General features: G+C 36.9%; 1 protein-coding gene across 1 annotated transcript in view; it reads right to left on the bottom strand.

Annotated features, from left to right (window-relative positions):
* Positions 1-440: 440 nt before the first annotated feature.
* Positions 441-27,881, bottom strand: part of LOC120463258 (dystrophin) — a 49,486-nt gene continuing 22,045 nt past the window's right edge. The window contains exons 19-48 of the mRNA XM_089132829.1: positions 27,528-27,572; positions 27,283-27,463; positions 24,907-25,052; positions 24,139-24,351; positions 23,062-23,175; positions 22,309-22,464; positions 21,929-22,099; positions 19,510-19,692; positions 19,144-19,278; positions 15,493-15,645; positions 15,229-15,390; positions 14,985-15,095; positions 14,661-14,834; positions 13,567-13,722; positions 12,597-12,767; positions 12,019-12,198; positions 10,904-11,026; positions 10,211-10,381; positions 9,906-10,022; positions 9,411-9,545; positions 8,393-8,545; positions 7,699-7,869; positions 6,959-7,069; positions 5,518-5,663; positions 4,833-4,956; positions 4,074-4,249; positions 3,779-3,926; positions 3,479-3,610; positions 2,766-2,915; positions 441-605 (exon numbers count right to left, since the gene is read on the bottom strand). Coding sequence (XP_088988955.1) covers positions 441-605; positions 2,766-2,915; positions 3,479-3,610; positions 3,779-3,926; positions 4,074-4,249; positions 4,833-4,956; positions 5,518-5,663; positions 6,959-7,069; positions 7,699-7,869; positions 8,393-8,545; positions 9,411-9,545; positions 9,906-10,022; positions 10,211-10,381; positions 10,904-11,026; positions 12,019-12,198; positions 12,597-12,767; positions 13,567-13,722; positions 14,661-14,834; positions 14,985-15,095; positions 15,229-15,390; positions 15,493-15,645; positions 19,144-19,278; positions 19,510-19,692; positions 21,929-22,099; positions 22,309-22,464; positions 23,062-23,175; positions 24,139-24,351; positions 24,907-25,052; positions 27,283-27,463; positions 27,528-27,572 — 4,473 coding nt within the window. The remainder of the gene's footprint in view (positions 606-2,765; positions 2,916-3,478; positions 3,611-3,778; positions 3,927-4,073; positions 4,250-4,832; positions 4,957-5,517; positions 5,664-6,958; positions 7,070-7,698; positions 7,870-8,392; positions 8,546-9,410; positions 9,546-9,905; positions 10,023-10,210; positions 10,382-10,903; positions 11,027-12,018; positions 12,199-12,596; positions 12,768-13,566; positions 13,723-14,660; positions 14,835-14,984; positions 15,096-15,228; positions 15,391-15,492; positions 15,646-19,143; positions 19,279-19,509; positions 19,693-21,928; positions 22,100-22,308; positions 22,465-23,061; positions 23,176-24,138; positions 24,352-24,906; positions 25,053-27,282; positions 27,464-27,527; positions 27,573-27,881) is intronic.

Genomic DNA, 27,881 nt, shown 5'->3' with positions numbered 1-27,881 from the left:
AAGCAGAGAAAAGAGTGAAAAGTTTTGCAGTTGAAAGAAATCATAATTTGCCTGGTCGGGAACTGACAGGGATTTTATGTGAACCAATCCACACCGGTTTTGGTGAGTTTTGTACTTTATTTTCTTGCAATTTTGTGATCTTGTATTTTTTTCCTCTCTTTTGTGGTGAAATACTGAAACGTAGTTGTTTTAAACTGTATACCAGTTAATAATTTGTTTATGGGAACTGTGAATGTTATAAAAAGAGAATTAATGTTTTGAAAATGAAGGATGCGTGCAGTAGTTGTGAGTTAAAAGAGACTGCACCGTCGCCATTTTCTAAAGTGAAAAGTAAATCGCAACAGTGACGTTATGACTCAGAGAATGTGAAATATTATCTGTATTTGTGTTATTTGAGGATTTAAAAAGGGATTTATTGTGTTTATGACCTGTTATACAGGTCAGGTTTTTTTGCTTGGTTTGAAGCTCGGTCGGAGCGACGATCGGTCTGCAGTGTGCGGGCGCGCACGTGCGCGGACAGGATTCAAGATGGCGAGCCAGACCCGGATTTTCAACTCATCAATTCCATGGCGTCTTTGAGGAAATCTCACGCGTATGGTGACTTGCTGCCAGAGTGGTAGGAGTGTCAGGAATTGTTTTGAACTGAACTGGACAATTGAATTGAGTCTTTTGAACTGAACTGGACAATTGAACTGAGTCTTTTGACTGAACTGGACAATCGAACTGAATCTTTTGACCGAACTGAACAATTGAACTCACATTGAGATTTGAATTTAAAGTGTTTATTTTCTATTTCCTTTTCATATTGAGTTCAAATGTTGAATGTGATTTGAAATGTGACCCACTTTGATTTGATTTTGTTATTTGAAGGTATTTTCCTACCTGTAAAAGACAAAAATAGAGAGTTAACTCAGGAAGAGAATAAGAATTCTAAAAGGAAAATTCTAAAATAAGAGTAATTAGGAAAAGACTGGTTTAACTTAGATTAACTCGACTAAAGTGATTTAAGGGAACCAAAAACTGAACTTGGAGTGAAATATAATTTCATTTTACCTACCTCAGTAATACGGGATATATTGGGAACCTGCAGGGAATATTTTTATTTCTTTTGTTTTATTTTGTTATTGAACTGTGAATTATTCTTTTGTTCTACATTCAGTAAACTGCCGGCTTTTGTATTTAAAGAAACGGTCTCTGGTGTGTTTATTATTTTTGCTCCCCACTCCTTAGAGCCTAGAACTGGTCCAGTAGCGCGATAAGTGGTGTGATACCGGTGCTACATACACTCAAAGTGCTTTACAATCATATCAGAGAATCTCTCCTCAACCATAAGTGGTTATTAAATCTTAGGAAATCACAGGATCCGGCCAAATGATTGGATACAGAATGATGCACTTAAAATGTATCCAGAGCGTATTTACGTTGAAGAGGGAGACCGAACAGTTACTGTTGTGTTCTCGACCCAGATAGTGTTGACTAGACGAGCACGAAAACACCTCAGAAACACTGCCACTAGCACGTGTGACGTGTGTAGAATTTTGTTGAAAGCCCAGATAAAAGTAAAAAGCTACTATTTTGGGTTTATCCATGGCAGTTCGACTTCACACACACACGCGCGCGCGCGCGCGCGCTCTCTGAGCCAGTGGACTCGCACTGTTATGAATGCACAATGCGGTTCAGGGCTTCCGTAGAAAATATGGTACTTTTTGAAGTAAATAAATAAAATACCCCCAAAATAAAAAATAAAAAAACACACACAATAAATGGATAGACAAAACTTTATCGAAGACAGTGATATAACATTTATAATAAATAAAAATTAGGATCACACCTGAGTCCTCTGTGCCCACATTTGTCCACAATTACAGGATTAAGGGCTATAAAGTGAATACGGTTTGAGGGCTACATGTCCAGGGCACATTTCACAACAACAGCAACAAAATGTAATTTTGAATAAAGAAATTAAACCTTTTTATTTTTGCACAGTAAAATGTCAAATGACCATGACAGCCACATTTACCACTAAATTGTAAAAAGTAAAAAGTTTTCTTCTTTGTTATTTATGTTCATCCTTTATATTGTTTCTTTTGATTTTGGGCTGAAATATGGTTTTGAAATACCCTTAAACCTGAAAAGGAGCTATAGTAATAGTTATACTTGCCTTGACAAGCACCATTAACAAGAAACAAAGAATGGGTTTTGAGAACAATATAAAGAGACAACATGCAGCAGTGTGAAAATAATCAGTTGAGTTAAACAGAATGAGAGCAAAAATCAAAATCAAATAAGAACATATGTACCGATTTTTTCACAAGTTCAATAACTGAAAGAACAAATGATTTCCTGAACCTATTAGTTCCATGTCTAGGGAAGCGAAACCTTTGCCTTGATGGGAGCAGATAAAACTATGAAGCAGATGCTGGGATACTAGGAAAGGTTAGCTTTGCAAATCTGAAAGACTCTTTGTACAAATTTGAGCAAAATTAGACCAAAGACTTCATTAAAAGGTCACATCAGATAAAAAATAAAATAAAATAAAAAAAGTTTCCTTAATCTTTGAACTGAATGACTGAATTACCAACATTCTTGCTTCTAGTAGGGGTCAAATCAGCAACATGATGGTTGCCAGCCCTGAACTTTTACCACTACACCACCCATAGCTATTACAGCATAAAGTCGAAATAAGACAGACAACAATATTCTGAAACATCAAGACTGTGGTCAGTGTGTTCTACATATGTGCTTGCTCACATCTGTGCGATTACCTTTGGGTCTACTGCAGTAGGGGACTGCTCAAGCTGATTCTTAGTAGTGGAAGCCCAAATTGAGAGCTTGGAGAGCTGTTCCTGGTACAAAGACAAATCCCTCAGGAGATCCTCGATTTGTCGCTGCTTCTCAGGAAGATCAGTGGACACCTTTGAAGGAGAGAAAGAGTTCTTTTCAATAAATCACTCACAAAACCTACACAAAAATGTTCTAAAGTTTACAACATGTCCAGGTCATGTTTACCCAAAAATCAAAAGAGATATTGGGATGTAAAAAATGATATTAGAACAGAAGGAAAAAAAAAGAAATCTAATGTTGTATAAATACCTTATATAATTTAGGGATTTAACCTTTTTTTGCATGGCTATCCTAACAGTTAAGGACCCCAAGTCTCATCAAAAATAAAATAAAATACTTTCATTTTTGGCAGTCGCTGCCAATACCTGTATTTTCACTGCATTTGTAATTTTTAAATATGTTAGATCATATCTCATTTGTTGATTTAATTTGTTTAGCAAATATATAGTATAAATATATGTTTAGCAAATATAAATATATATAGAGACTCACCTTAGTGTATTATAAGTATGCTATTATTCTAGGCTGTTAACAGAAATTATTCTTGCATTAATCATGCTAAGGTCATAAAATCATTGAATTTAATTTTCCAGTAAGATCAGTATTAGAGAAGGACAGAAATGATTAGAATTACCTTGGCCCATTGCATGTTAATAACCTTCAAACGTTTCTCCAACGGTTTGACTTTATCAGCTGGGAGAGATGAGCCTTTGCTGTTGATCTGATGAAGAGTTTGCTTTCTGCTCGGCAGTTCCACCACCCGGGCCTGAAGATTTTCACACACACACATATTAATTATCTGCTTCTCTTTGTGACTCATTTTTGGTGATCTGCCTCATGGGAGAATTTTACTTTTTTAAAAATGGAGCTAAAAGCTATGTTTTCCCCCCCATGTGTGAGCTAATTGCATCTTTTTAAGCAACTGATTTTTTACCTTCACTTTTTCTAACGTTGCACTGAGCTGCTCCTTGTGACCTGCTTCTACAGGAAGTGAAGCTACAGCATCTGCAGCATCCAGCCAGGACTGAAACTCCCCCATGTCTTCATTTAACTCGGCAAGAACAATTTTTGCCCCGGCAGACCTAAAACACACAGCAGCCATATTAATGCGTTCCTTCAAAATAAGGACAAAAGAGGGCAATTATGTAGGTGTTTGCTGCCAAAATTGAATTATGCTAAGATATTCAAACGTGTCTGCCTGCATTAATATGTCCTGAATTTTTACTAACCGTCTCTTGATCTCAGCCAGCTGGTTGGACACTTTGGCCCAGCGGGAGTTGATAGAGGCGAGCTGCTGTTTAATGTGGTCCCTGTCGTCCTTACTGCACTGTGGAGTCAGATCTGTCCCAAGAGCATTGAGCCCCTTCACTGCTGCTTCCTGTTTCTCAAACTCTCCCTGGAGCTCCTGGGAAAGTAGAAAGCCTTAGTGTAGTAGATGGTCTGAAAACTAATCTAACATTAATGTAACGCACTTACTGTATTGCCTAAGAATCTGCTAATACTTTCTCCTTAATAGTTCACCCAAAAATAAAACTCACCCCAAGGCCATCTAAGATGTATATGACTTTCTTTCCTCAGCTGAAGATTCCAGGCTTTTTTCTCCATCTAATGCAAGTGAATGGTGCCCAACATGCATGTCTCGTGAACACACTTTGCAGAGCTGCACTAAGGCAAGCATTTGTGGTTAAAAAATACCTTTGAAGCTGCCTAAATATGGATTTTGTACTGTCAAATAAGGTCTACATTGGGCACCATTCACTTGCATTCGATGGAGAAAAGTCCTGGAAAGTTATTATTTGTTTTCCTCCAAAACATTTCTCTTCGGGTGAGGAAAGGAAGCAATTACATATTAGACGGCCATGGGGTCAGTAATAATCAGCTAATCTTTTGATGAACTAGTTATTTAATATATTATTATATCCGATGCAATTTGTTCATTTGTATATATTCTCATAATTAAATTATAAAATTGTAATATTTATGTTTACCTTGAGGTGGTCTCTATTATTAATGGGGTCTTGTTCATACTTCATAATCGTCCTCTCAGCATGTGTGAGCCAATCGTCAAGCGCTTTGAACTCTTCACTGAATTTCTTCGATTTTTCAAGGCGTCTGGACAGTAGACAAAAAAAAACATTGTGAGTCAGAGAGTAAAGGTGGAGTATGTTAAATCAATATAATGATTTAAACAGATTATTAGATTAAAAAGTTAATGTCCACATATTGTTTAGCTTAAAAAAAAATGCATAAAAACAATCTCACTTTTGTGGTTTCTTTACTTAATATGGACTATTTGACAGCTTATTTAGCACGAATCCTTTACTTATGACCAGTCAGTAGCGTTCTATACTTAATCTGTCATTTTTTTAATGAAAATAATAAAAAAATTGATTTCATTAATTGAAATGGAGCTGAAATAAAATAAGTAAAAAATAAGAGCTCTGCAAGTGCAAAATTAAAAAAAGCTAAATAGAAATGAAATGACAAAAGCACATAAAAATGACTAAAATAAAAACACAAAATATATGCACATACAGTATTCCATTTATGTTTATGTAATAGATATACAAGTAATATGGTAAACTTACAAGTAATATAACCTACAAATTCAACAAACTCTTCTGAACAATTCACTGACTTAATGACACACTATTTTTCAATTTGCACCCTTACGCGAGTCTGTCATGATAGAGCTTTTTAAGGTTTTCCCAGTTGGCTCGGAGCAGTTGGACCAGTAAACTCTCCTCAGGAAGAGAGGCTCCCTTGCCTAAAGCCTCTGTCACTGGACTCTCCAGTTTATCCAGATTCACTTTAACCTCCTGAATCACATGACACAAAAGATTAAAGCATTTACATTATTTCTGTATTATGCAGAACAGACAAGAAATTTGGCGATGTCACTTGGTAAAGAAAGACTACATGCCTGCGCACATTTATATTCAAACATGCGTATCTATAGACTAAACACGTACTGTAATATGCATGTGCACGCCATCACAGTTTTCACAGAATTGGAGGAATTGGAATTAGAATTTCAAAGTTTGCGTTCTCGAGCCACCAAACACCGTTGACGTGCAAATGAACGGCTATGAAGTTAAAAGTATAGCTGGACAATAGACCCTTTTACAGTTGGTAAACATGGTGACGTTTTTTTGTGGGCGGAGCTTAGGTGGAGGCAGAAAGATCCATCTGGCCACTTCACTAACGCGAGTTAGCAAGAATTGTTAGCTTGTTTTTTAACAATGACTGGAGAAAATCCGATATTATCTTAATGTGTAAGGTCTCTAAGTGTCCAGGACCGCGATTGTTATTTCCAAAAGTTATTTTTAACGGACAGAACCAGATTGGCCGACCTGTAGCCGCCTACACGCTCACTCAATGCATGGATGATCTGACAGGATTAACGTACGTTACCTCGGGTGAGTGGCCTGACTTCTACACCTACCTTATAGAGAAACCTAACTGAAAGAGAAACTGAGGCATATAAATCTTTAGATGCCTATATGGTCCTGTACAAGACTTGTGTGTATGATCCGCAGTTCTGCCAACCCAGCGCCGAGACCACGACAATGTAAAGAGTGACATTACAGTGCGATTTTAATGATGTGAATATTTTCTGGAAATAAAAGTTCCAGACACAGCATATTCATTTTTCATCAATTCTTGCACCAAACAACACAACAAGATGACATTTAATAATAGTAACAATTATTTAAGCTCCTTATTATGTAGCCGAATCTGTGCTGGTTTATATTGGCCGCCTCCAGTTTTCACTTTGTTTTGCCTCCAGCTAGCGCCGTGACGTAACTGTGACGTCGGTGCAAAAGGGGTCTATACCTTTTTTCAAGAACTGCTGTAAAGCCACAACAATCTCTGTTCCATTCATTTCATATAATCACTGTAAAGCTGCTTTGAAACAATCTGTATTGAAAGTGTTATATAAATGAAGGTGACTTTACTTGACTATTTTAACTGCTGTTTCAGTGGTGTGGGTAAAACGAATTGTTCATGTTCATACATATCTGTACAATAATAGACTGAATCAGCTCATGGACACAAAAATGCATTGGCTAATAAAAATCATTCAAAGAAATGAGACGGATTATGATATAACCTTAAGGCACTTTTCTTGTTGAGAAACGTTGATGAATGCTGCAGACCAGCGGTCAGGAGAGTTCAGCAGAGCCTCGTTGTCAGCGATACACTGCAGCAAAAACTGCAGCTCCTGCACATACAAGGATGGAGAACAATGCGTCTCGTTCAATTGGACTATTTTACTCTGATGGAAAAAACAGGTTATTGTGCAATGAAGAGCAATACAAAAAAAATTATGTTTAAGAAAAAAAAAAAACACGGAAAAAAAAAAAAAAAAAATCAATCCATCATTAAAGACTGTCAATTATTACGGAGCCCCTAAAGGGACATGGTAACGAAAAAAATATGAGATTTTCAATGCTTTTGCGTTATATATTTCAAATATTTCAATGCTTTTGCGTTTACTCATACAACCTTTGCGTTCTCTTCGCAAAACTTTTGCATTCCCCCGAAAACTTTGCTGTGTTCGCTGCTTTGCTCACAAAGCTTTGTTCTTTTTTGAGCAAACACAAAGTTTCTTGTGGTAAACCAAAACATTTTGAGAGGTAACGCAAAGTTTCTCAGGGGAACGAAAAACATTTGCGAAAGAACACAAAATAATTTTTCCTCCCATCTCTAATTTTTTTCCTTTATGTCCCTTTAAGACACATTACAGTGATTTTACCACAGGCAATTTTCTCCAATATTTCAACATTTAAAAGATGCATTTTTGAAATTTACTTTCTTTTTCCTAGTAACAACTACTAAGAGCAGACTTACACTTTTGTGGCGCACTTGATTGAATTTAACGTCCAGCCCTGCCCAGCGTTTATTGACCGGGAGGAGGCGGGGCTCCACTAGCTTGCCAGCTCCGCCCTCTGAAAGCACTCGGCCCAGTCCACGCAAGTCCTCCAACTTTGGACGTTGTTGTTCAATCTCAGAACCGATTGCCTGATGGAAAACATCCAATTCCTTTAGTGCACAGTACAATATTCTTAAACTTGAACTTAAAGGTGCTCTAACCGATGTCACAAACATTTTTTGTCACATACAGCAAACACCTCCTCACTATCCGGTAGCTGCCTGTCCCCTAAACACACTGTAAAAAAAACGCGGTCACCCGGGCTCAACAAATGGCAACAAAAACAAACTGCGGCAACTCGCTCCACGAAACATAACACACTGTTCCAGCCAATAACTGACAAGAAGGCCCTGGGGGTGGGGTTTGGGATGTCAGTGTGCGGATGAGGAGGAGGGAGGGTCTATCTAGCCTCCATTTTGTTTGAAAATACTTTAAACGTCAACAAGAAGTCACGTCACCTGACATCACTTAAACTTCAGTTCAATATTCTTAAACTTGATGAAAGGAAAGGGACCTCTATACTGTTTAAAACATCCAAGGAGCTTAAATATAAGAACATAAATATTAATTAAAGACCCATAGTGTTTACAGTAAAGAAACGTTGGCTCTCACTTTCACTCTCAGCTCCTCGGGAGGATCTGGAAGCTCTGCAAGGGTCTTCTCGATTTTGTCCAGCCACTGCATCATGTCATCGGTTTTTTTACAGAACTGATACCACTGCGGGGCAAGAGCAAGAGCCTTCTTCTTTCTCAGGGCTCTCAGATTCTAGGAACGCAGAATGAACATATTAAGACTTATTAAATACGTCAAATTATAAAGCAAAACTTTTACCAAAGTTTTATCCCCCCAACCCCTACCGCCCAAACCCTCCATTTTTTAACCTTAAGTTTTGACTAAGTGTCACACCTACTGTAAGAGCGTGACCTCATTCTTATTCCAGTTTTGACCTGGTCTCTGGCTTGAATAATAATACAGGAGTTCAATCTTACACCGACCATAAAATTATCTTTAATACCAACTAATTTATTCATTTTTACAAGAATTCAATAGTGCAGTATTTCATTTTGGAAATATGTCAAATACCTAAGCCCAAAATCTGATTGGGTGACGGTATTAATGTTGTTTCAGGACCAATAAAGGACTGATCCGGGAACACATCTTTAATCCTACATAAAATCATATAGAATCCAAAATACACTTGTCACAGAATATATATCTAAAATAAGCCAATCAAATTGGTTTAAGCATAAAACTCCCAAAATTGAGTTAGTTTTTTGCTTAAAACAAGATTTACTTTTAAATGGGTAAAATAAAATTACATAATACATTTACTTAACTTTTAAGTAAATTTGTCTTGTTTTAAGAAAGCTTTACTGAAAAACAAATAATTTTTTGTCATGTATAACTCAACCAGACATTAAAAGCTTTTGCATTACTGCAATATTACATACTGGTAGTATGGCCAGTTATATTATATTTGATGCAGTTGTCCTTGGTTTGTCCTTATAGAACAAACATTTAAATTCAATGAAATGCCATAAGTTTAATGTCATAAGCTTGTGAATGCATTCTCATGGCCTTATTTCCAAATAAACTGTGTACTTGACATGCAAACACGCTCAATAATTACCTTTAGAGTGTCATATTTGTCATGAAGAAGGTTGTGTTTCTCACGGACAGCCTCTCTTTTATCCCCAGAAGGAGTTCTCTTGAGGAGACTTTCTCCTTTTAAGAAAACTTCATTTAGCGCATCCTCATCTATGGCCTGTAAAAGAACAAGCACAGAAATATATCAAATTAATTGAACTGAATTGAATGAATGAATCTATCTATTTATCATCTATCTATTTATCATCTATCTATCTATCTATCTATCTATCTATCTATCTATCTATCTATCTATCTATCTATCTATCTATCTATCTATCTATCTATCTATCTATCTATCTATCTATCTATCTATCTATCTATCTATCTATCTATCTATCTATCTATCTATAACTCATTGTCTTTCTTGAGATCTTTACGCGAAAGCTCAGAGGCTGTTTCAGGCTTTCGTTGCCCGTGCGGTTCCAGTGACAGAAATTAATTTTAGCCAAAGAAACAGCTGAGAGTATTTTCTTACCGCATCCTCCAGGAAATCGTCCTCTTTTAGAGTTTCACCTAATTTAATCTCCTCGTCCAGCACCTGGAGCCATTTATTAGCCTGTCTGTGGTACTCGTCTAACTCTTGAGAGGAGGCCTGGGAAAGAAAAAAAAGATTAACAATATACAAAAAGTAAAAAAAAAAAATCTATCTACTTCAAGTGGTTTAATAAGACAATGTCACTGATGATTTAAGGATCAACAGAGGGAGAGAAATCAGATTAAAATCCACCATGTGTTCTATAGGTATACAAGTATGAGACATACAGCTTTTCATAAGACTACCTGTCCCATTAGAATCCTCTTTGCGACGATGTCAAAGCGCTGGTTGAGCTGTTCTAGCTTGGGTTTCACCTGAGCTTTACAGTGTTCCCCTGTGTTCTTTATAAGTTCCTCCGCCAGAACCTGCACCGCTTCAACCTTCCCCTTCATCTCCTCCAGCTCTATCCGCAAACCCTGAAATAAAACGCCCAAAATAACAACACATCAATTATGTGTGCTACATTTTGAATACATATAGTATATATTCAATCAATTCCAACTGTTGGGAAAAAAAAAAAAAAAAAAAACCTACATTTTTCTGTTTTTGGTGTTATTGAAGTTATAATTCATGTGTAAATGTAAACTTTCTAAAACTTTAAAATGCACAAAACCCGAAAGTACAGATTTATATTTTGGTAGTATGGCATAAAAGATAATTATATTTACTTTACAGAGGACAAAAGAAATGATACATTTTATAAAATTAAAATACTTTTTTTTTGTCTGTATGTTTTGTTCTCCCTAGTGCCTAAATTTAGAGGGTTTTTTGCTGCAAATTGCTTCCAAATAATGAGCCATCAAAACATTGCTACCATACAAAAATGGATAACTGTTGATTTAATTTGATGCAAAAGGGGATGGCTCCATAAAACAATCTCTAGACCTCAATAATGGAGAACAGCTCATTGTGAGTGTTTGTCATGTGCAACTGAAGACCTTGATGACGTGCTCAATGCAGCCCTGGCTGTCCATCTCGTCCAGCTTTTCTTCAGCACGATCCATCCACGCGTTGATCTGAGAAATGTTCTGCTCAAGTGTTTTGATTTGACTCTGATAATCCTGAATTACAGATAAAAAGTTGCGATTACACTCCAAAAAATGCTGGGTTGTTTCAACCCAAATTTGGGTAAAATATAGACAAACCCAAAAGTTGGGTTAAATATGTATTTAAAAAATTACAGTTGAAAGTGAAAGTTGAAGTTGGGTTAAAATTTTAAATTACATTTTCAACCCAACATTTGGGTTTGTCCATATTTGACCCAAATTTGGGTTAAAACAACTTAGCGTACATTTGGATTCAGTGGATAGCACAAGGAAATATGTTCAGTAACAGGTTAAAAATGAATAGTTCACCCAAAAAAAATGAACATTCTGCAATTGTATACTCACTGTTGGGTTATTCCAAGCCTATATGACTTTCTTTCTAACCCTGGACATTTCTCAGTAAAAACTACAGTGAAATACAGAGCATGGACCACGTTTATGATGCTTTTGCATCCTTGTTTCACACAAAAACGATCCATGTCTTCATAAAACTTAGAGTATAGTTTGAAAAACATTAGTTTCTCTTCAACTGCATGTGAAAGAGCAAAATTTCTTCTTTTGTGTTACATGGAAGAAAGCAAGTCATACAGGTTTAGAATGAAATGCGGGTTAGAATGTCAATTTTTAGGTGAACAATTTCTTTAATGGTTTCATCATACCTTTGAGGCCAAGCCTCATCTGTTGATGTATTGTCCCTCAGATATTTATAGTTATTTACAAAGTAGAACAAGAAGAAAATGTAGTCAAAAACATAAAAGATGAGATAAACGATGGGAGAAAGCAAGAAGTGGAGAAGGTAATAAAGAAGAGCAGGAGATAAATGTGCTTAACAGTGTCATAACATTATTGCCGCCTCCAGAAATCGCCGTCTGGATTTAACGGAACAATATGGAGATGTGAAATTGAAAGGAAATGAATTTAGCCTTGCAGGGCATATTTAGCACAAGAAATATTTGAATGAAATGACTCAGAACAGGGTGAGATGGTTGCTATGAATGGTTGCTCACCAGCAGGAGGTTCAGCCACTGCTCGCTCCGTGACGTCACCGCAATCCAGTTGCAGTTGAGCAGACTGACCTTGTCATCAATCAGGTTCTCCTGGCTACGAAGTAAACCCTTAAGGGTCTGTGCCAACTCCCTCACTAGTTTCAGCTGTGGCTTATGACGCTCAGTGTCTTCCTGTGTCGCCTGGGTGGTAAAGATGATGTTTTAATTGGTTGTTTTTCCATTTGAAATATGGAGTAATACGTCTTTAAAACACACACCTTCTTGAAAACAAAGCAGCATTACTAATAAACTAACAATTTAGGTTTGGTTAAACATTTTTCACCATGTTAAAAGGAATGGTTCACTCAAAAATGACAAATTCAATTTATTTACTGTATGCTTTCATTGTATGGACTGCAACATAAACATATTTCAAAACATCTAATTTTGTGTTCCACTAAGAAAAGAAAAGCTAATGGGTTAGGAAGCACTTTGAGGGGAGTAAATGAAAACAGAACTGTCATTTTTTTTTGGATGAACTATTCCTTTAATGAGTAGTGAACTCTTTTAGATGTAAACAATGTTGTGTATTCATTTACCTTGGCCCAAGCCAACTCTGCATCCAAATCACTTGGCATCCCTTCCACCGAAGACCGGCGCGTCAGTTCCTCATCAGTAGTTGCCAGCCATTCTGTCAGACTGTTGACCTCCTTCCTAAACTTCCTTAATAACTTTAAAATCTTCTCCAGTTCCTGCTTTCCTTCTGTTACCTGCACACAGACAAATGAGACGATCTGACCAATCATTGACAACTCAAATGGTCAAAAGTTTGATGGAAGACATTTCTGACATTTTAATCCACAATGTAATATGTTTTCTAAATGGATGAGTTGTATTTCATTCCCTCATGAGCTGGGTAAGCTGTTTATTTAGTAGTAGTTGTACTTTTATTTGGTTAAATTGTAATGATAAATGTTACTAACTTTTATAAAATCTTGTGGTATATGTTTTTTTCCCGTATGTCGAATTAACGACGGTGTTGTTGAATTTTTAAAATAAGTCTGTTGTTTATTCCTACCTTAGTTACATGTGTGCACAAGTAGTAATATGATTAGTAATATATGTTTTATAGGTATTCCTGTGGGCGGAGATTCGTCAAAAAACTGTTCTAATTACGACATTAAAAAGGAAGTAGAGGGATGTTGTCCAAACCGGACGTTCGCTGTAGGCTTTGAAAGGGGACTTGTGTTAAATAAAATATCTCGCTAGGCATTTATTATTTTACACATATTATTTATGCTCTAACAGCAACATTACACACTAACTAAAGTTTGAAAAATGGAATCGCGAAGTACGGGACCTTTAAAAAACAAAATCGTACTGACCCCAAACAGTTTAATCTACAAAAGATACTTTTCACTTATTTGTACATTTCCCATACTTTAATTTCTGTAATGTGTAATGATTTTGATGACATTACTATTATTCTAAAATGGAAAATACCAAGAATACCCAATCCATAGGTGTTCAAATTGGTACTGTAGACGTCTTACATTTAGCATTCCTTACCTGTGAACCCAAAACATTGTATGCAAGTTTGAGAGCCGTCAGCCTGTCGTCCAGCTCCTTGGGTTGCTCTGTCTGCTGCTTCTGCACAATCTGTCTTCCCGTCTTTATCACCGTCTCCACCTCCGATTTCACTTCACTCAGATTCTTATACAGCTTCTAAATGGGGGAAATAGAAAACGTGTTAAAACTCCCCATATATAAGATATTGCAGCACGACAAAAACTAAACAGCAACTTACGACTGAACAAAAACTGCTATTAAAGGAGTAGTTCAATTTAAAAAAAAAACAAACAAAAAAAACTTTTGCTGATAATTTACTCACTCCAATGTCATCCAAGATGTCCATGTCATTCTTTCTTTAGTCGAAATAAAATTAAGGTTTTTGATGAAAACATTCCAGGATTTTTCTCCATATAATGCACTTTACTGGGAACCAAACGGTTCAAGGTCCAAAAGACAGTTTCAGTGCAAACTGTTCAAAGGGCTTTAAACTATTCCAGACGATGTGTCCAGACGAATCTTTTTTCGTGTCATTTGGTTCATTCAAAGAATGAAATGAATAAATTGACTCGTAAAAAGATTTGTTCATTTTGAAGAACGAGTTCGAACAGGAAAGTCACGAACACGCATCACAGAACAGAGCAAGGCGACCATTTGAGCTTATAAAACTTAAACTTTGTTATTTTTTTTTTAATGAGCGTCCGTTTCACTTGATAAGAAACTTATTCATCGTATGGAATCATTTAAAGCCCTTTGAACAGTTTACACTGAAACTGTCTTTTGGACCTTGAACCATTTGGTTCCCATTGAAGTCCATTATATGGAGAAAAATCCTGGAATGTTTTCATCAAAAACCTTAATGTCTTTTCGACTGAAGAAAGAATGACATGGATATCTTGGATGACATGGGGGTGAGTAAATTATCAGCAAAAGTTTTTTTTTTTTTTTAAAGTGAACTACTCTACATTTCATAGATTATAAAATAATCAGTGAATCTGTTCAAATAATTGATGTAAAAAGTAAAACAATTGATGTATTCATAAAAAAAATAGGGATAAATGCTATTAAAACACTAAGCACCCTACATTACCCACCATGCACTGTTCCAACTGTGACTGTACAACCTCCTGCTCCACACTCCGAATACTCAGCACTACCAGCTTCACTTTCACCTCCTCTAACACTCGCTCACACTCCCTCAACCGCTGATCAAAGTTGGCTGGCTTTTGGAAAAGCCGGAACTTGCCTTTCACTTGAAATAGTTTATCCTGAACAGACACACACACAAAAAAAAACAGGCGTTTGTTAATAGGTATTTGATGACTTATTATTATTGGATGAATGTATTTATAAAGAAAGGATCCAGCAAAGTGACAAAAACTCAGCTACTATGAAATTAAATGATCTGTGACTCTTACGTATGTTGCATCAATTTCTCCAATCACTTTCTCTGATGCGTCAACCTCAACAGCCTTTTTCTTCATGTCATCAAGAGTCGTCTCATGACCATTCAACTCAGTCTGAATTTTCTGTTGAATAAGACATTAATATTTTGATCACTGAAGTCCTTACATTTTTACTGCACGTTGGATGGATGGACGGACAGATGGATAAATACGTAAATAATGTTTATTTGTCCCATATGTGAGACATTATGAGTACCTGTGCCTCCTGAGGAATCTGTGCAGCATCTATGCCATCTGCTATGTAAGCAGTCAAATGTCGGTCTGTGGTGTTCAGAGAGTCCTGAATAAGGCGCAGGGTTTTGTCGTTCTCCTGGGCCCAATGCAGGCTCTTCTCCAGCTGCTGTCGCCTTTGTAAAGCCTGTCGTTGACATCAGAAAGCGGAAGTGAATGAGAAAATCCAATGAATATACTTACGTTTTCAGCTGCAGCAATACAACTGAATCAGGAATCAAGTTCCTACCCTTTGCATTAGTTCATCCCAGCGTGTGTTGTAGTCCTCCACTTTTTTGTGTAAGAGCTCATCAAGGACTCTGCCATCCATAAGGGTCTGGGCTAATTCACGGATCTGGTTGCGGTTATATTCAGGATGCTCTCTAATCATTGTGTCTAAGGACTGGAGGGAATGAGAAACCACTTTAATACCAATGATTTAGATGTTATTTTCAACACAAAACTCAATAAAAGATGCTTTCCACGGTGATGACGCAAGATTAAACTTTTGGTATGACTATTTTATCATCATTAATGCATGTATTAGCTCGTAGAAAAGAAAAATCACAAATGAGATCTATTTAATATCTCAAACATTCTCCTAGGGAGCAAATGGAGTCTGGTCTTGTAGCATTCCTCATTTTTCAAGAAGCTTTATAGAAGTGTCTGCTACTCTAAATGTACACAACACTAAATTTTGTGCTAAAGTCTCCTGTTTCTCAATTTTTATTTTTCTGTCTCACGAGTAAAAGACCCCTTGGTAATCATGCATGTCTAGAGCAGGGGTTCCCAAACTTTTTTGTAAGCCAAACCCTAGTCTTTCCCTGAGAATTTAGGTTTATATTTTAACAATTTAACAAACATTTGCATGTTTACGGGTTCTCTGATGTCTTTTAATGGTCATGACATTCAAGTAAGAGATAAAATATTTCATTATTTTTTTTAAGTGTTTTATTTTTATTGTTTTAATTTCAAAATTATTTATATACAGGGCTACACAACTTGGCCAAAAATGTTTAACGTGTTTATTTTTTCATATTATGTGACTGAAATTTGAACTGCGATGTGACATTTAATCGCTAAAATATTTATCTAAAACTACATATAAACTATATCAAAATTTCAGCTTTATTTCTATAAATTGTGTGGCCCCACTTTTTTATTTAAATTTTCCATTTGATTTAATTCATTATTAGCTTTTCATCAACTCACATTCTCAACCCCCTGCAGTCTCTTTACAAACCACGTAGGATATATTTGTACAATTATTTATAAATAGGGCTGAACATCTTGGCCCAAAAAATGAATATTGCGTTTATTTTGTCATATATTTTGATTGCATTTTGAACTGCGATTTGACATTTCATCTTATATGAAAACTATATATCTATATGTAAAACTATATTTAACCTATATAGTGATTTTGGTTTTATTTAGATTAATTGTGCAGTCACATTTCTTTATTTTAAGCTTTTTTAAATTCAAATATTCACTTTGTCATATAAGCTATTGTGATTGCAATTTGAACTGAGGTTTGACATTTCATCTCATATGAAAACTATCTATATTTAACTCTATATAGTGATTTCAGTTTTATTTTAATGAATTGTGCAGTCGCTTTTCCAGTCAATTATTTATTAGCTTTTCATCAACTCACAAACCCTCTGCAGTTCCCTCACAAATCCCCATTTGGGAAACCCTGCACTAGAATTTAAGACGAGATCTCAATAATGATCTGAGAAATGTCTGGAGACAAAGTGGAAACTCCAATGAAAATGGCATTTAAGTCAGTCTCCTGCAATAAAAAAGAACAACCTCTGGGACAGAGTGACCTTTCCAAGTCAATCTCTAACCCAAAATGAAAATAAAGTCATCATTTACTCACCTTCGTGTCATTCTAAACCTATATGCTCTTATTTTCCACTGTGACACTAAAGGAAATTTATTTTTGCAGTTCTTTTAACAAAAACGGGATCAGCGACCACAGTTGGCCAAGTAATAAAAAGGACAAACAGGCGATATGATTCATGCACAGTATTTCAAGTTTATGAAGCCACATGATATTCTCGAGTGAGAACCAGATATAAAACTATATACCAGTTTAAAGCAACACCAAGTAACTTTTCTCCTGCAGTCACCCTACAGGCTGAAAGTGGAATTGTTCATTACCGCTGTCGTAAATAATTTAGCCTACCGCAGCCTACTGTCACACACACTTTGGAATGAACAGTGTCTACAGACAAGTTAGAGTATGTTGCATGATTTAATGAAAGTATGATGTATTGCGACATCAGAAATGTAGAAAAATGAAATAATTGACAATTGTAACGCAAATTTGTAGTTTTCTTATGTATCATTAGAACTACAGAAACGCAACCTGATTTGGCAATCTTACATAGCGTGGTTAAAGCAGATATACAGTAGGACCGCAAAATGAATCCAGAAGTGTCTTTCACCCGGTTACGACTTAATGAACCACTGAAACGATTTTGGAAACATTATTTTACGTTAAAAAATCTTACTTAGTGTTGCTTTAATCCCACCGGTCGCAGCTTTTTTCTTATTTCTGGGAGCTCTAAAAATGTTATTTACTTAGGGCAAGAAATTCAACTTTTAAATGACAAAATAGATTGTCCTCATAAAAATCAATTAATGTCATGTGACTAGCGTGAAAGGTCACATGACCAGATCAGTTCACTTCCTGCTTGCACATCTAGAAGATGATGTCTTCCTCAGACTACTATAAAAACTAGTATATAAAACATGTTAATTTACAGATAGAACTATCATATTAAAGGGTCTACTACTGATATATTTTGAGAATTATACTCCTGCATATATATTTTGCCTGTAAGACTTGTAAATTTGTTTTACGGTCACAATTGTAGTATTACACGGTGCTTCAATTGAAAACACAGGTATTGGCTGGTAATGGCAGGTTTTGGCAATCCTACACTGATTATGACACACCTGTGAGGGGGATGGATGATCTTGGCAAAGGAGAAGTGCTCACTAACACAGATTTAGACAGATTTGTGAACAGTATTTGAGAGAAATATGCCTTTTGTGTACATAGAAAAGGTCTTCGATCTTTGGGTTTAGCTCATAAAAAATGGGGGCAAAAACAAAAGTATTGCGTTAATAATTTTGTTCAGTGTAGTTATCAGTATCCCAGAAATATTCAATGTGTTGGACCTTCTTGACGTACCGGTACGCGACACCCTCCCCCCCCCCCCCCACCCCAAATTGAAAGTGACTGTGATAGTGATGGCTCAGATAGGGAGTACCAGGGTGAAACGTCCCTTTTCCAAGTAGACTATTGAATGGCGATGCAGAGATGAACTATCTGGAAGATTGGGTAGATGTTCATGAGAACCAATTGGTGTGCCCCACACATGACCACAAACAACCCTTTCTACAACGTACGGCCCATCTTCAGTGCACTGAATGAGTGAACACACATCTCCCTGAAACTGGCCTGTAGACATCGTCTAGCCCATACAGGTCTAGCTATCTACAAAGGATGTAACTCTGTACATGTCAACCTTTTCACCTCACTAAGCCTTCTTCACGAAATGACAACACGAGATATTGGATGTCTTGGAATGAATTGTGTCAATAGGTCTAAGTGAAGAATTTTAAATGAATTCTGACTATGTTGTTTCCCACCGGTCACTATTGTGTCCGAGTATAAAACCTAATATTTCACTAACTTAACAAATAAAATCAAAAAAAGCATAAGGTTTGAGTGTTAGGGAGGTCTAAGGAGTAAAATGCATGTACTCAAGTTGCAAGAAAAAATGTGGGTTAATATAGTAAACTGGATTTCAAAATGCTTCTTGTTTTAGCAAACAGTCTCATTTGAATTCTGAAGTTCATCTCAAAGATTTGAAGCACTCACAGTCAAAGCTTCTTCTAATTCCTCTACACCTCCTTGGAGGCTTTCTGTTTCATCAAGTTTCTTCTCCAGTAGGTCCATCCAGGCATTCTCCAACTCCAAATAAGATAGCAACTCACACCAGCATGCCCACACCTCCTACAACAGCCAACAGAAATGGAGAGATGCGTGTGGTTAATCAAACACATCACATTGGGCCAGTGTCCTCAGAATTTGATCAAATGTTAGAAGAACCTGACACACACGCACAAAATGTAAACCTTAAAAGGACTTTGGATGAAAAAATCAGCCAAATGAATGAATGCCAATGAACTAGACACTATCAGGCTCCAGAGCGCAACCCAATCACTGGCACAATATCAAGCTCACCTCTAAAGTCTTGCACTTTCCATCGAGTCGGCTGCACAGTCGCTGGTAGTTAGAAGTCAAAACATCCAATTCTGCCTTCAGGGCATCATGCGCCACGGGAGGAGCCTTTGAAATGAAATTGGTGACTTTATCCGTCAGTAGCTTCACCTTTGTTTCCTTTTGATGGACTTCCTCTTGAGCCCGCTGAGTGGGAGAGAGGAGAGGAGATTATGTGAGCATTCAGATGTTTCAACCTAGGTTAGTGTACATCAGCATTCTCTTAAGCCTCTGTTTTCAATGTTAAGCTAAGCTTGGCACTGGAGCAGAGAGAATACAAGAATACAGAAAGATCCCTGCTGTTCACTGTTGAACTTGAAAAGTTGCCCCATTTACTTCATAAAAAGCACAAAGCAACAGGATCACATGGAGGTGAGATGCATCCATGCACCGAGACGGCACTTGTTGGGAAATAAATATATCTCAGTTATCATGATCGCACACTGACGGCTAGATACATGTCCCGGGAGCTTTTCCGACACTTTCTTCTCAGTGCAACATGCTTTTCTTTAAACTTTGGGGTCTTGAAACTTTCAATGAATGGGGTACAAATAGTCCCTAGACTGTTCTTAAAAGAAATAAAGGCACAGATTCCATGTTCTCTAGTGAGATTAGATGTGTTAGATAAGCTATTATCAAACATAAAATTAACACGGCATGAAAAGTAGAAACACACAGTTTATCTTCCCCTTAAAATGTTGATTTTGGCTTGTTCCACCTCAATGGTCCGACAGTATCCAACAATTAAAAATGTGAAAATTATGACAATTTATTCCACTCATGTTCAGTACTTCATAGAAATAAAATGTTTTAGTGAATTTAATTGACCATAAATGTAATATGTAGCCCTGTTTGTGTCAATTTTATACATAGTTTATTATATATCACGTAAACTATATAATCACAGTATATGTATACATAGTTTGGGTTGCAAAAAGTGAAAATCTACTATAAAACAGTCCATACAAAACTTACTTTCTGACAGTTAAAGATATACTTTTTAAGTGACCTTTTGCTGAAATTGATTGAATATGACAAGTTTTGTTTTTTTGAAAATGCTTCAAAACACACCCATAGACAAGGAATATCATAAAAGAGATCACGATTGGTTTCTCTAGGAGAGTAACAAGAAAAATTTACAAAGAGAGACATTTGCTTGTTTTCTTCTCAGATTTTTCGCTAACAATTTACTTGAAGGGGTGTGCATAAGACTAACATGACACCTTCATAACCATGACATGACATATGTTATGAATATGAAGGAAGTTTTATGAATGTTGTGACAACTGTCATTGTCACGGGGTGTGGTGGAGTGCAGGCAGACGAAGGAGACCGAAGAGGCAAAGCTCCAATTCAATTACTTTACTTTACTTAAACTTTAAACAATTAACAGGAACAGGCAGGAAATCACTCGCAACACGTTGTAACATACACAACGACCGACAAAGACTGAATGAAACTGAGGGAACTAAATACACAGGGGAATCAAACATAATGAGGTGCAAACAGGTGAAAATGATGAACAGACGAGGAACAGGTGGCTGATGAGGGAGTGAGTTCGGGAGTAGAGACAAGAGGATCCTGGGAAGTGTAGTGCAGATGACAAGACAGACTGGTGCAGACGACGGACTGTGACAGTCATTAAGTGTCATTCGCTCAGTTATGACATTTTTAATGCAAATATGACATTGTTTGAGATGTCTTTGTTATGACACCTCGACATTACTAAGACAACACAACCTGTCATAAACATGACATAGCAGATTAATTATCAAACTTAAGAAACCACCTATAGCTTTATTGGTTAACATTACATTAAACTGTCAGGTGGTTGGTTTTGACATTGGCTGTCATGAAGCCATTCTAACTTTTTAATGACAAATTCAATGTGTACCACTGTAGTTAAGGTCACGAAAAATATTCATGACACAGTTATAATGGCCTCATGACAGCCAATGTCAAAACCAACCACATGCCAGTTTAACTTAATTTTAAGTCAAGTTGTAATGACAAAGACACTGACAGGTTATGATGTCAAGGTGTCATAACAAAGACATCTTAAACAATGTCATATTTGCATTCAAAATGTCATTATTGAGCGAAAGACACTTAATGAGTCATGTCATGGTTATGAAGGTGTCATGTCAGTCTTATGCACATCCCTTCAAGTAAAGTGTTACCGAATTTTCTCCTAAGCAAAATTACCCTAAGCTGACATATCTATTTATCAAACTCTGACAAGACCAAATTATCTAAGCTATGATATCCATTTTAATGTTCAGTGAATAATTTTAATGTTAATTGCTTTTCGGTTTTATTTCCAGATTATTATACTTTATCCTTTACTGACAACTCCATTATGTTTTCAACGAAATGTTCAAACCTTCAGCTCTTCCACGGCCTTAAAAAGCTCCTCGGGTGTTTTGTACTGGAAGTCTCGTTCCAGGTACTCTTCCTCCGCCTGGGTGATCCACTCCTGCATTTCCTGCATCTCCTTCCTCAAACTCACCGTCATGTCCAGCCCTCCTTTCAGGGCTGATTTCTTTGCATAAGCCTAAGGGACCAACCACAACACAGTTATTTTTTGCTTCAACGTCTACCTGAAACTGCAGGCAATGCTCTAAAATAACATCAAAAAGTTTCACTTAGAAATTGCCTAGGTGCGAAAATGGTATGCGTGGGCTTTTTAAGATGACTAAATTGCACCTCACTTCGTAATTAATTAGTATAATGCACCATAAGCCCATGTGGCATGTTAATTACCTGTTTGCAAATGAGCTCCCACTGAGCATTGAGCTCATCAAGCATCTTCTGTATTTTGATGGCAAACGGTGTCTCAGCTTCCTTCTTCAAGGCCAGTCCCACCTCATTGATCCCGTTCAGGCTTGGTTGGACGGTGTGGATGTCATTCACCAGAGCCTGGCAAATCATAACAGAATTTTTGAAATAGTCGGTCTTGGCCATCTTGGAAAACAGGTCACGGCAATGCGTTGACCCAATTCTACTAAAGAGAAGCAAAGCTATCACCATCATTACAGCTAACTTACCATAGGGCAGAGAAATATTGAACTGCAATTTGAGGAATGTAATTTCATGTTTAAGCTACAGTTCTAACGACTGGTAATATGAAAAATCATTTCCTGCCATTGCCTGAAAAGAGAAGACAGGGTCTTTAATGAGTCAGGTCCCAATGGCTTTACGGCTTATTCAACCACCGCTGCGGCTATATTAGCAAGTCTCCCAACAACATATTTTTGCAGATTTCATCTTAATGAGAAACAGTTCTTCCTCTCCCAGACCAATGCTTTCATTTAGGCTATGCTTTGCCTCTGCATAAAAAAACACTCTCAGATGAATTTAAATTTTTGGGCCATGTTCATGAAACACAGTTTTATGGTGAGTTTTATGGATCGCTTTTTTTTTTTTTTTTCTAGCACATCTTGCTCTAGAGCTTTATTCCAAGTTTGGGAACACAAACTTAGTTTTTATTGCTAAATAAATAAAGACTGTCCTCACCGTGCACTGTTCCAACTGTTTCTCCAAAGCCTCTGCGTCTCCCAGAGCTGGCCATTCCTCATTCAGGAAAACATCGACCTCAGCCATCCACTTCTGCAGAGTCTTCGTATCATTCTACCATAGGATAAAATGATGCTCTATCAGAAAATGCATGTTTTTATCATACACAACCCATAGGGATTTATTTTCTGAGTTGAAGTTGCAACTTTAATTCAATATAACAAACTCCACTTCTTTACATTTTGAATATAAACTAATGGTTTATTTGTTGAACACTGAGGGTTCAAAACAAGTTAAGCTCAACCGAAAGCACTTGCGGTATACATTTATCGATTTCGCCGAGACTTTTATTCAAGGTACACATTTACATTCTTTAAGGTCTTCTTTTGCCTGGTAATCAAACCCATGACCTTGGTGTTGCTAGCGCTATATGCTCTACTGTCTGGGCTAAAGGAAAGGCATGTAAATCTTTAAATGTTAAAATACTGAATTTCAGAATTAGAGCCAAAAGGTGTAAACAGTATGTGTGTAAAAAAAAAAAAAAAATTAGCTTACTAACCTTTTCTGCGTAAAGTTACAGTATAACCAATTTAGCAACTTTGTTGCCATGACAACACCTTATACCCTTAAATAAATCATTTTTAACAACTCAAATAATGCACAAGTTTTAACAAATGAAAGTGTTAAAATCTCAAGCATCGCATTTTTGCTTTTAAATCCTCTGAAAAGTGCCTCACGGTAACCTTGATTTTTGCTTTAAAAAAAAAAACAAGTGACAAATTACTACAATTTACAAATGCTATCAATTGAGCTTGTTTTATATTGAACCCAGAATATTCACCTGAGGGAAAAAAAGAGCAACCTTTAAACAAAATACTTTTCAAAACCTAGTAAGCTCTCTGAGTAGGCAGCTGACAAGGTGTTGAGACACAGCCAACATCTCCAGGTGCTTGCATTCAAGTGCATTCGACTTGGAAAGCACCCAGCGTGGTGTAGGTGAAGTGTTTCTGCTACAGAGACACTAGAGCCAGTGTAATTTGGGGAAAAGCCTCATCAGCATATTGTTTCAGCACGTGCCTGGAACTGCTGTAATTTGGTCATGTGATCCTGCAGCTTCTGGATGTTCTCCTCCAGCTGTTCAGACACACGACGCCAGCGCACCATCACGTTGTCCAGCTCAGTTCGGTACTTCTGACAGATCTCAGGAGGTGCTTTCTGGAACACCTGCTCGGCCATCTTATTGAGGTCATCCACGTCACCCTGATGCTCCTTCTGTGCTGCCTGAATTGCCTGCAAAAAATATTTTGGCACTCATTCAGTGTGTTAATATTACCAATATTACTATTAAGCATTCACAATGAATGTTTAACAAATAAAACCAATAATATTAACAGAAAACAAATAATCTCTTATTATTAAATAAAATAATAATAATCTTTTATTAAAATAAAATAAAAATAATCTTTTATTATTAAAATAAAAATAAAATGCACACATTCCTTATGACATGTTCCTATCCCCTGGTAAATATGTCAATTAAACAATGTATTTTATGCAATTTTGTATTTTCTAAATGTCTTGGCTATCACCATTGCTTTTTTAGAAGCCAAAGTAATATTTACATAGAATGTATGACTACAATTATGTTTATGGCTTTAAGTTTTCACTATGATCCTACTAAAGATTGCAGTTAAGAGTGAAGTGTGTAATTGTTTGAGGATCAGATACTTTCTTGGATCCCAGTTTGATGTGCAGGATCACACTTGAAATCATGCATACACTATGGTTTAATAGTTTATAGTTTGGAAGTTTTGTACATGTTTTTCAAGTATCTTATGATCAAACCATGATGTCTTTGAGCCTCTGCTCCATGACAGGATACTCGGTCACTGCTGTGGACGGGATGGCTAGTTTATTCTCACACTGCTGCAGCCAGGCCAGCAGCGCCGCCATCACATCCTTGTAACGCGCTGGTGGAAGACTAGACTGGACTATTGCAAGAGAAAAGAAGACAAAACAAGTCTAAATACAGTCACCTATAAAATATCTGCTAGCAAAGTCCTGCAGTTTTCAACAAAGTTCAACGAATGTCCCATTGTCTGCATGTTTGTTTTTCACAAATAATATACTATTAAAGGGGGTATATGTAGAATTCAGTGCTCGCACTTGTGCACACGTACAACAAGAGACTGAATGTGATTCAAGGTCACGATATTACTCTAGGCTACGTTTTATTTTTCCATTGTTGTAAAAAGTTATAAATACATTTTCAGCAAGCAATATACTATTAACGAAAATCCTGACACTGTCCACGCTGTGATAGATGTTTAGATGAGTATGAAAATACGTATATGCCGCAAGCTTTTTTCTCATTATCAAATTAAACACACAACAAAAATGACAATGGTGAGAAAACAGCGCTTAAGAAAGCATCTGATGTGTATATGTCTGCACTATCTTTGCCATTCACCGGCAACATGTCAACAGATGAGGTAATCGCCCACCATTATGATGATTTGATTATAAAGTTTATTTGAGACTACAGTCTATATCTGACGATAGTTCGGAAAAAATCTCTTTTCTTTGCATGATGCATTGACATTACAGTACAGAATAGCTCTTTCAGCATTATCCTAAACATTGTACTTTCATTTCATGCGTCATTGAACAGATGAACATCTTTTTGACTTTCCCAGCAAAAACGTTCTTCACATAAAAATCAGTCTACAGGCTTTCATAGACAAACTAAGGCGTTTTTTTAAGTTTCATTACAAGCCGTTCACACATTGGCATTAAAAAAGTGGTTAATACATGAAAATTCTTACATTTAACCCCTTTAAATAGTTTGATTATACTTTCAGCTACTATTAATAGTGAAGTACTCTCAGCTGTTATTTAAAGGGGTGATGAACTGAGAAATCAAATTTTCCTTGAGCTTTTGACATCTAAGAGGTCATCATATTATAAGAATATACTGTAAGTTTCAGAACTGAAAACATCATTGTTAGTCCAATAAAAGCTTTTATTGACACCAGGCTCGGCAAACGACTCGTTTTTCAAAGTGGGGAACTATGACGTCAAAGAGGATAAAACACCACAACCGCAGAAGAAGATCAACTCCTACTTCAACACGGCCGGTTTAGCCCCGCCCACCGATTCGCCCATTACACGCATTGCTAAATAACATAGGCCTACCTCGTGATGACAAACCGGATCAAGCTACCAAGCAATACAGAATATTGTGCAGTGCCTGGCTGTGGAAGAAGACAGTCGCTGCATAAGCTTCCTCTGGATTCCAATAGGGAGGCATGTTTAAACTTTATTTTTCATGACGTTCCAGCTGATGAGGTAAAACATTGTCCGTCTGTTCCCTTCATTTCACTGAGGATTGTTTTGTCAACAAGACTGGATTTGCAGACCGATTAAGATTAAAGAACAGTGCTATGCCGTCTATATTGGATCCGACAGGAATGGTGCAACACACGGACTCTGGGTCGAACATGTATGGGCGAATCATTCCGGTTGCCATTTTACAACATTGGACGTTTTCAAAACAATTTCCCCCCACGTGAACCGACGAGTGAGTTGAAACTCATTATAATATGCAAAACTGTCCACTCACAGCAGTGGGCGTTTACTTCCAAGTCTTGAGTGCGAGACGCCCATAAAAACCGAGCGTTTTTGAACTAGGCTCAAAACTAGGGTAGAAAATAGCCTATTACTTATTCATTTTGATATTTTTGAATGCAAAAACCAAGCGAACGTCATGAGTTGACCTCAGACAACAATATAATAAAATTTAAAAAGCCAGTTCATGACCCCTTTAAATTGGACCATTCTGCATAATATTGCCCACACATTCAGCACACAAAAAATATGGTGGATACATCCTGGTGTCTTGAATTGATTGAAGTTTTAAGAATCTTTCCAGATCGTGCAGAAACTCATTAGACACGACTTAGCTTTCAGCCAGAGATTATGCAAAGATTAGAACGAGACCATGAAACTTTCAGACGCTTGTGTATCATAATAGGGTAGAGACACTCGCTGATTTCAAAGATTTATGAAAATGCTGCCAGCTCAGAAGCTAACGTGATCAAACCACACCACACTGCAGTCTGAATCCTACATACAAGTGCTGTCATAGTACAGTATCTGAGTGATCCACTTTTAAACTCCCTCAACGTTAACCCAAATAGCATAGCACAAGATATCCCTCACCCAGAACAAGCTGTCGTTCCCTGGCCCTCAGGTCCTCGAGGACTTGGTGGTAGTGCTCTTGGAAGGCAGAGATGTCAGCATCAAATAGAACAGGCGTCTCTTCTTTCTGCCGCAGCTCCTGAAGTTGATCATGCAGCTTGTCCACTTGTGGTTGTAGAGCGGCGAGGCGAGCGATCTCATCCTGTGAAATGAAATAAAGCACTGGTCTTGTAAACATTCTAATCTAAGTCACATAATAGCAATACCGGCAGGAAAATGGCCCCATCTTTTTTCCGGTCCGCCCTCGTCTCCTGAAGTGGGATTAAACATGATTATTTAGAAATGATAACTTTACTCATAACTTCTAAGTGTCTATGCTGATTCAAATGCAGAGAATATTGTTTTGTTGTGAGGCAAATGTTTTTACAGACTTCACAAATTCAATCAAAACTTCATAAAATCTCATCTTTAGCTTTGAGTTTTCTCTCCACAACTCTTTCATTGCACCTTCTTTCCTTTAATAAAGCGCACATATAGCTTATTTATGGTATGTTGTTTAGAAATCCCAATTGCCAATGAAATAGCTCTGATAAAACACATTACATCTAATAAATCGATCT

The sequence above is a fragment of the Pimephales promelas genome, chromosome 6 (genome assembly GCF_988280905.1).
Source record: "Pimephales promelas chromosome 6, fPimPro1.hap1.1, whole genome shotgun sequence".
In the NCBI taxonomy this organism is placed as follows: Eukaryota; Metazoa; Chordata; class Actinopteri; order Cypriniformes; family Leuciscidae; genus Pimephales; species Pimephales promelas.
The sequence above is the reverse complement of the archived record's forward strand: the minus strand, read 5'-3'. Positions and strand labels throughout refer to the sequence as shown.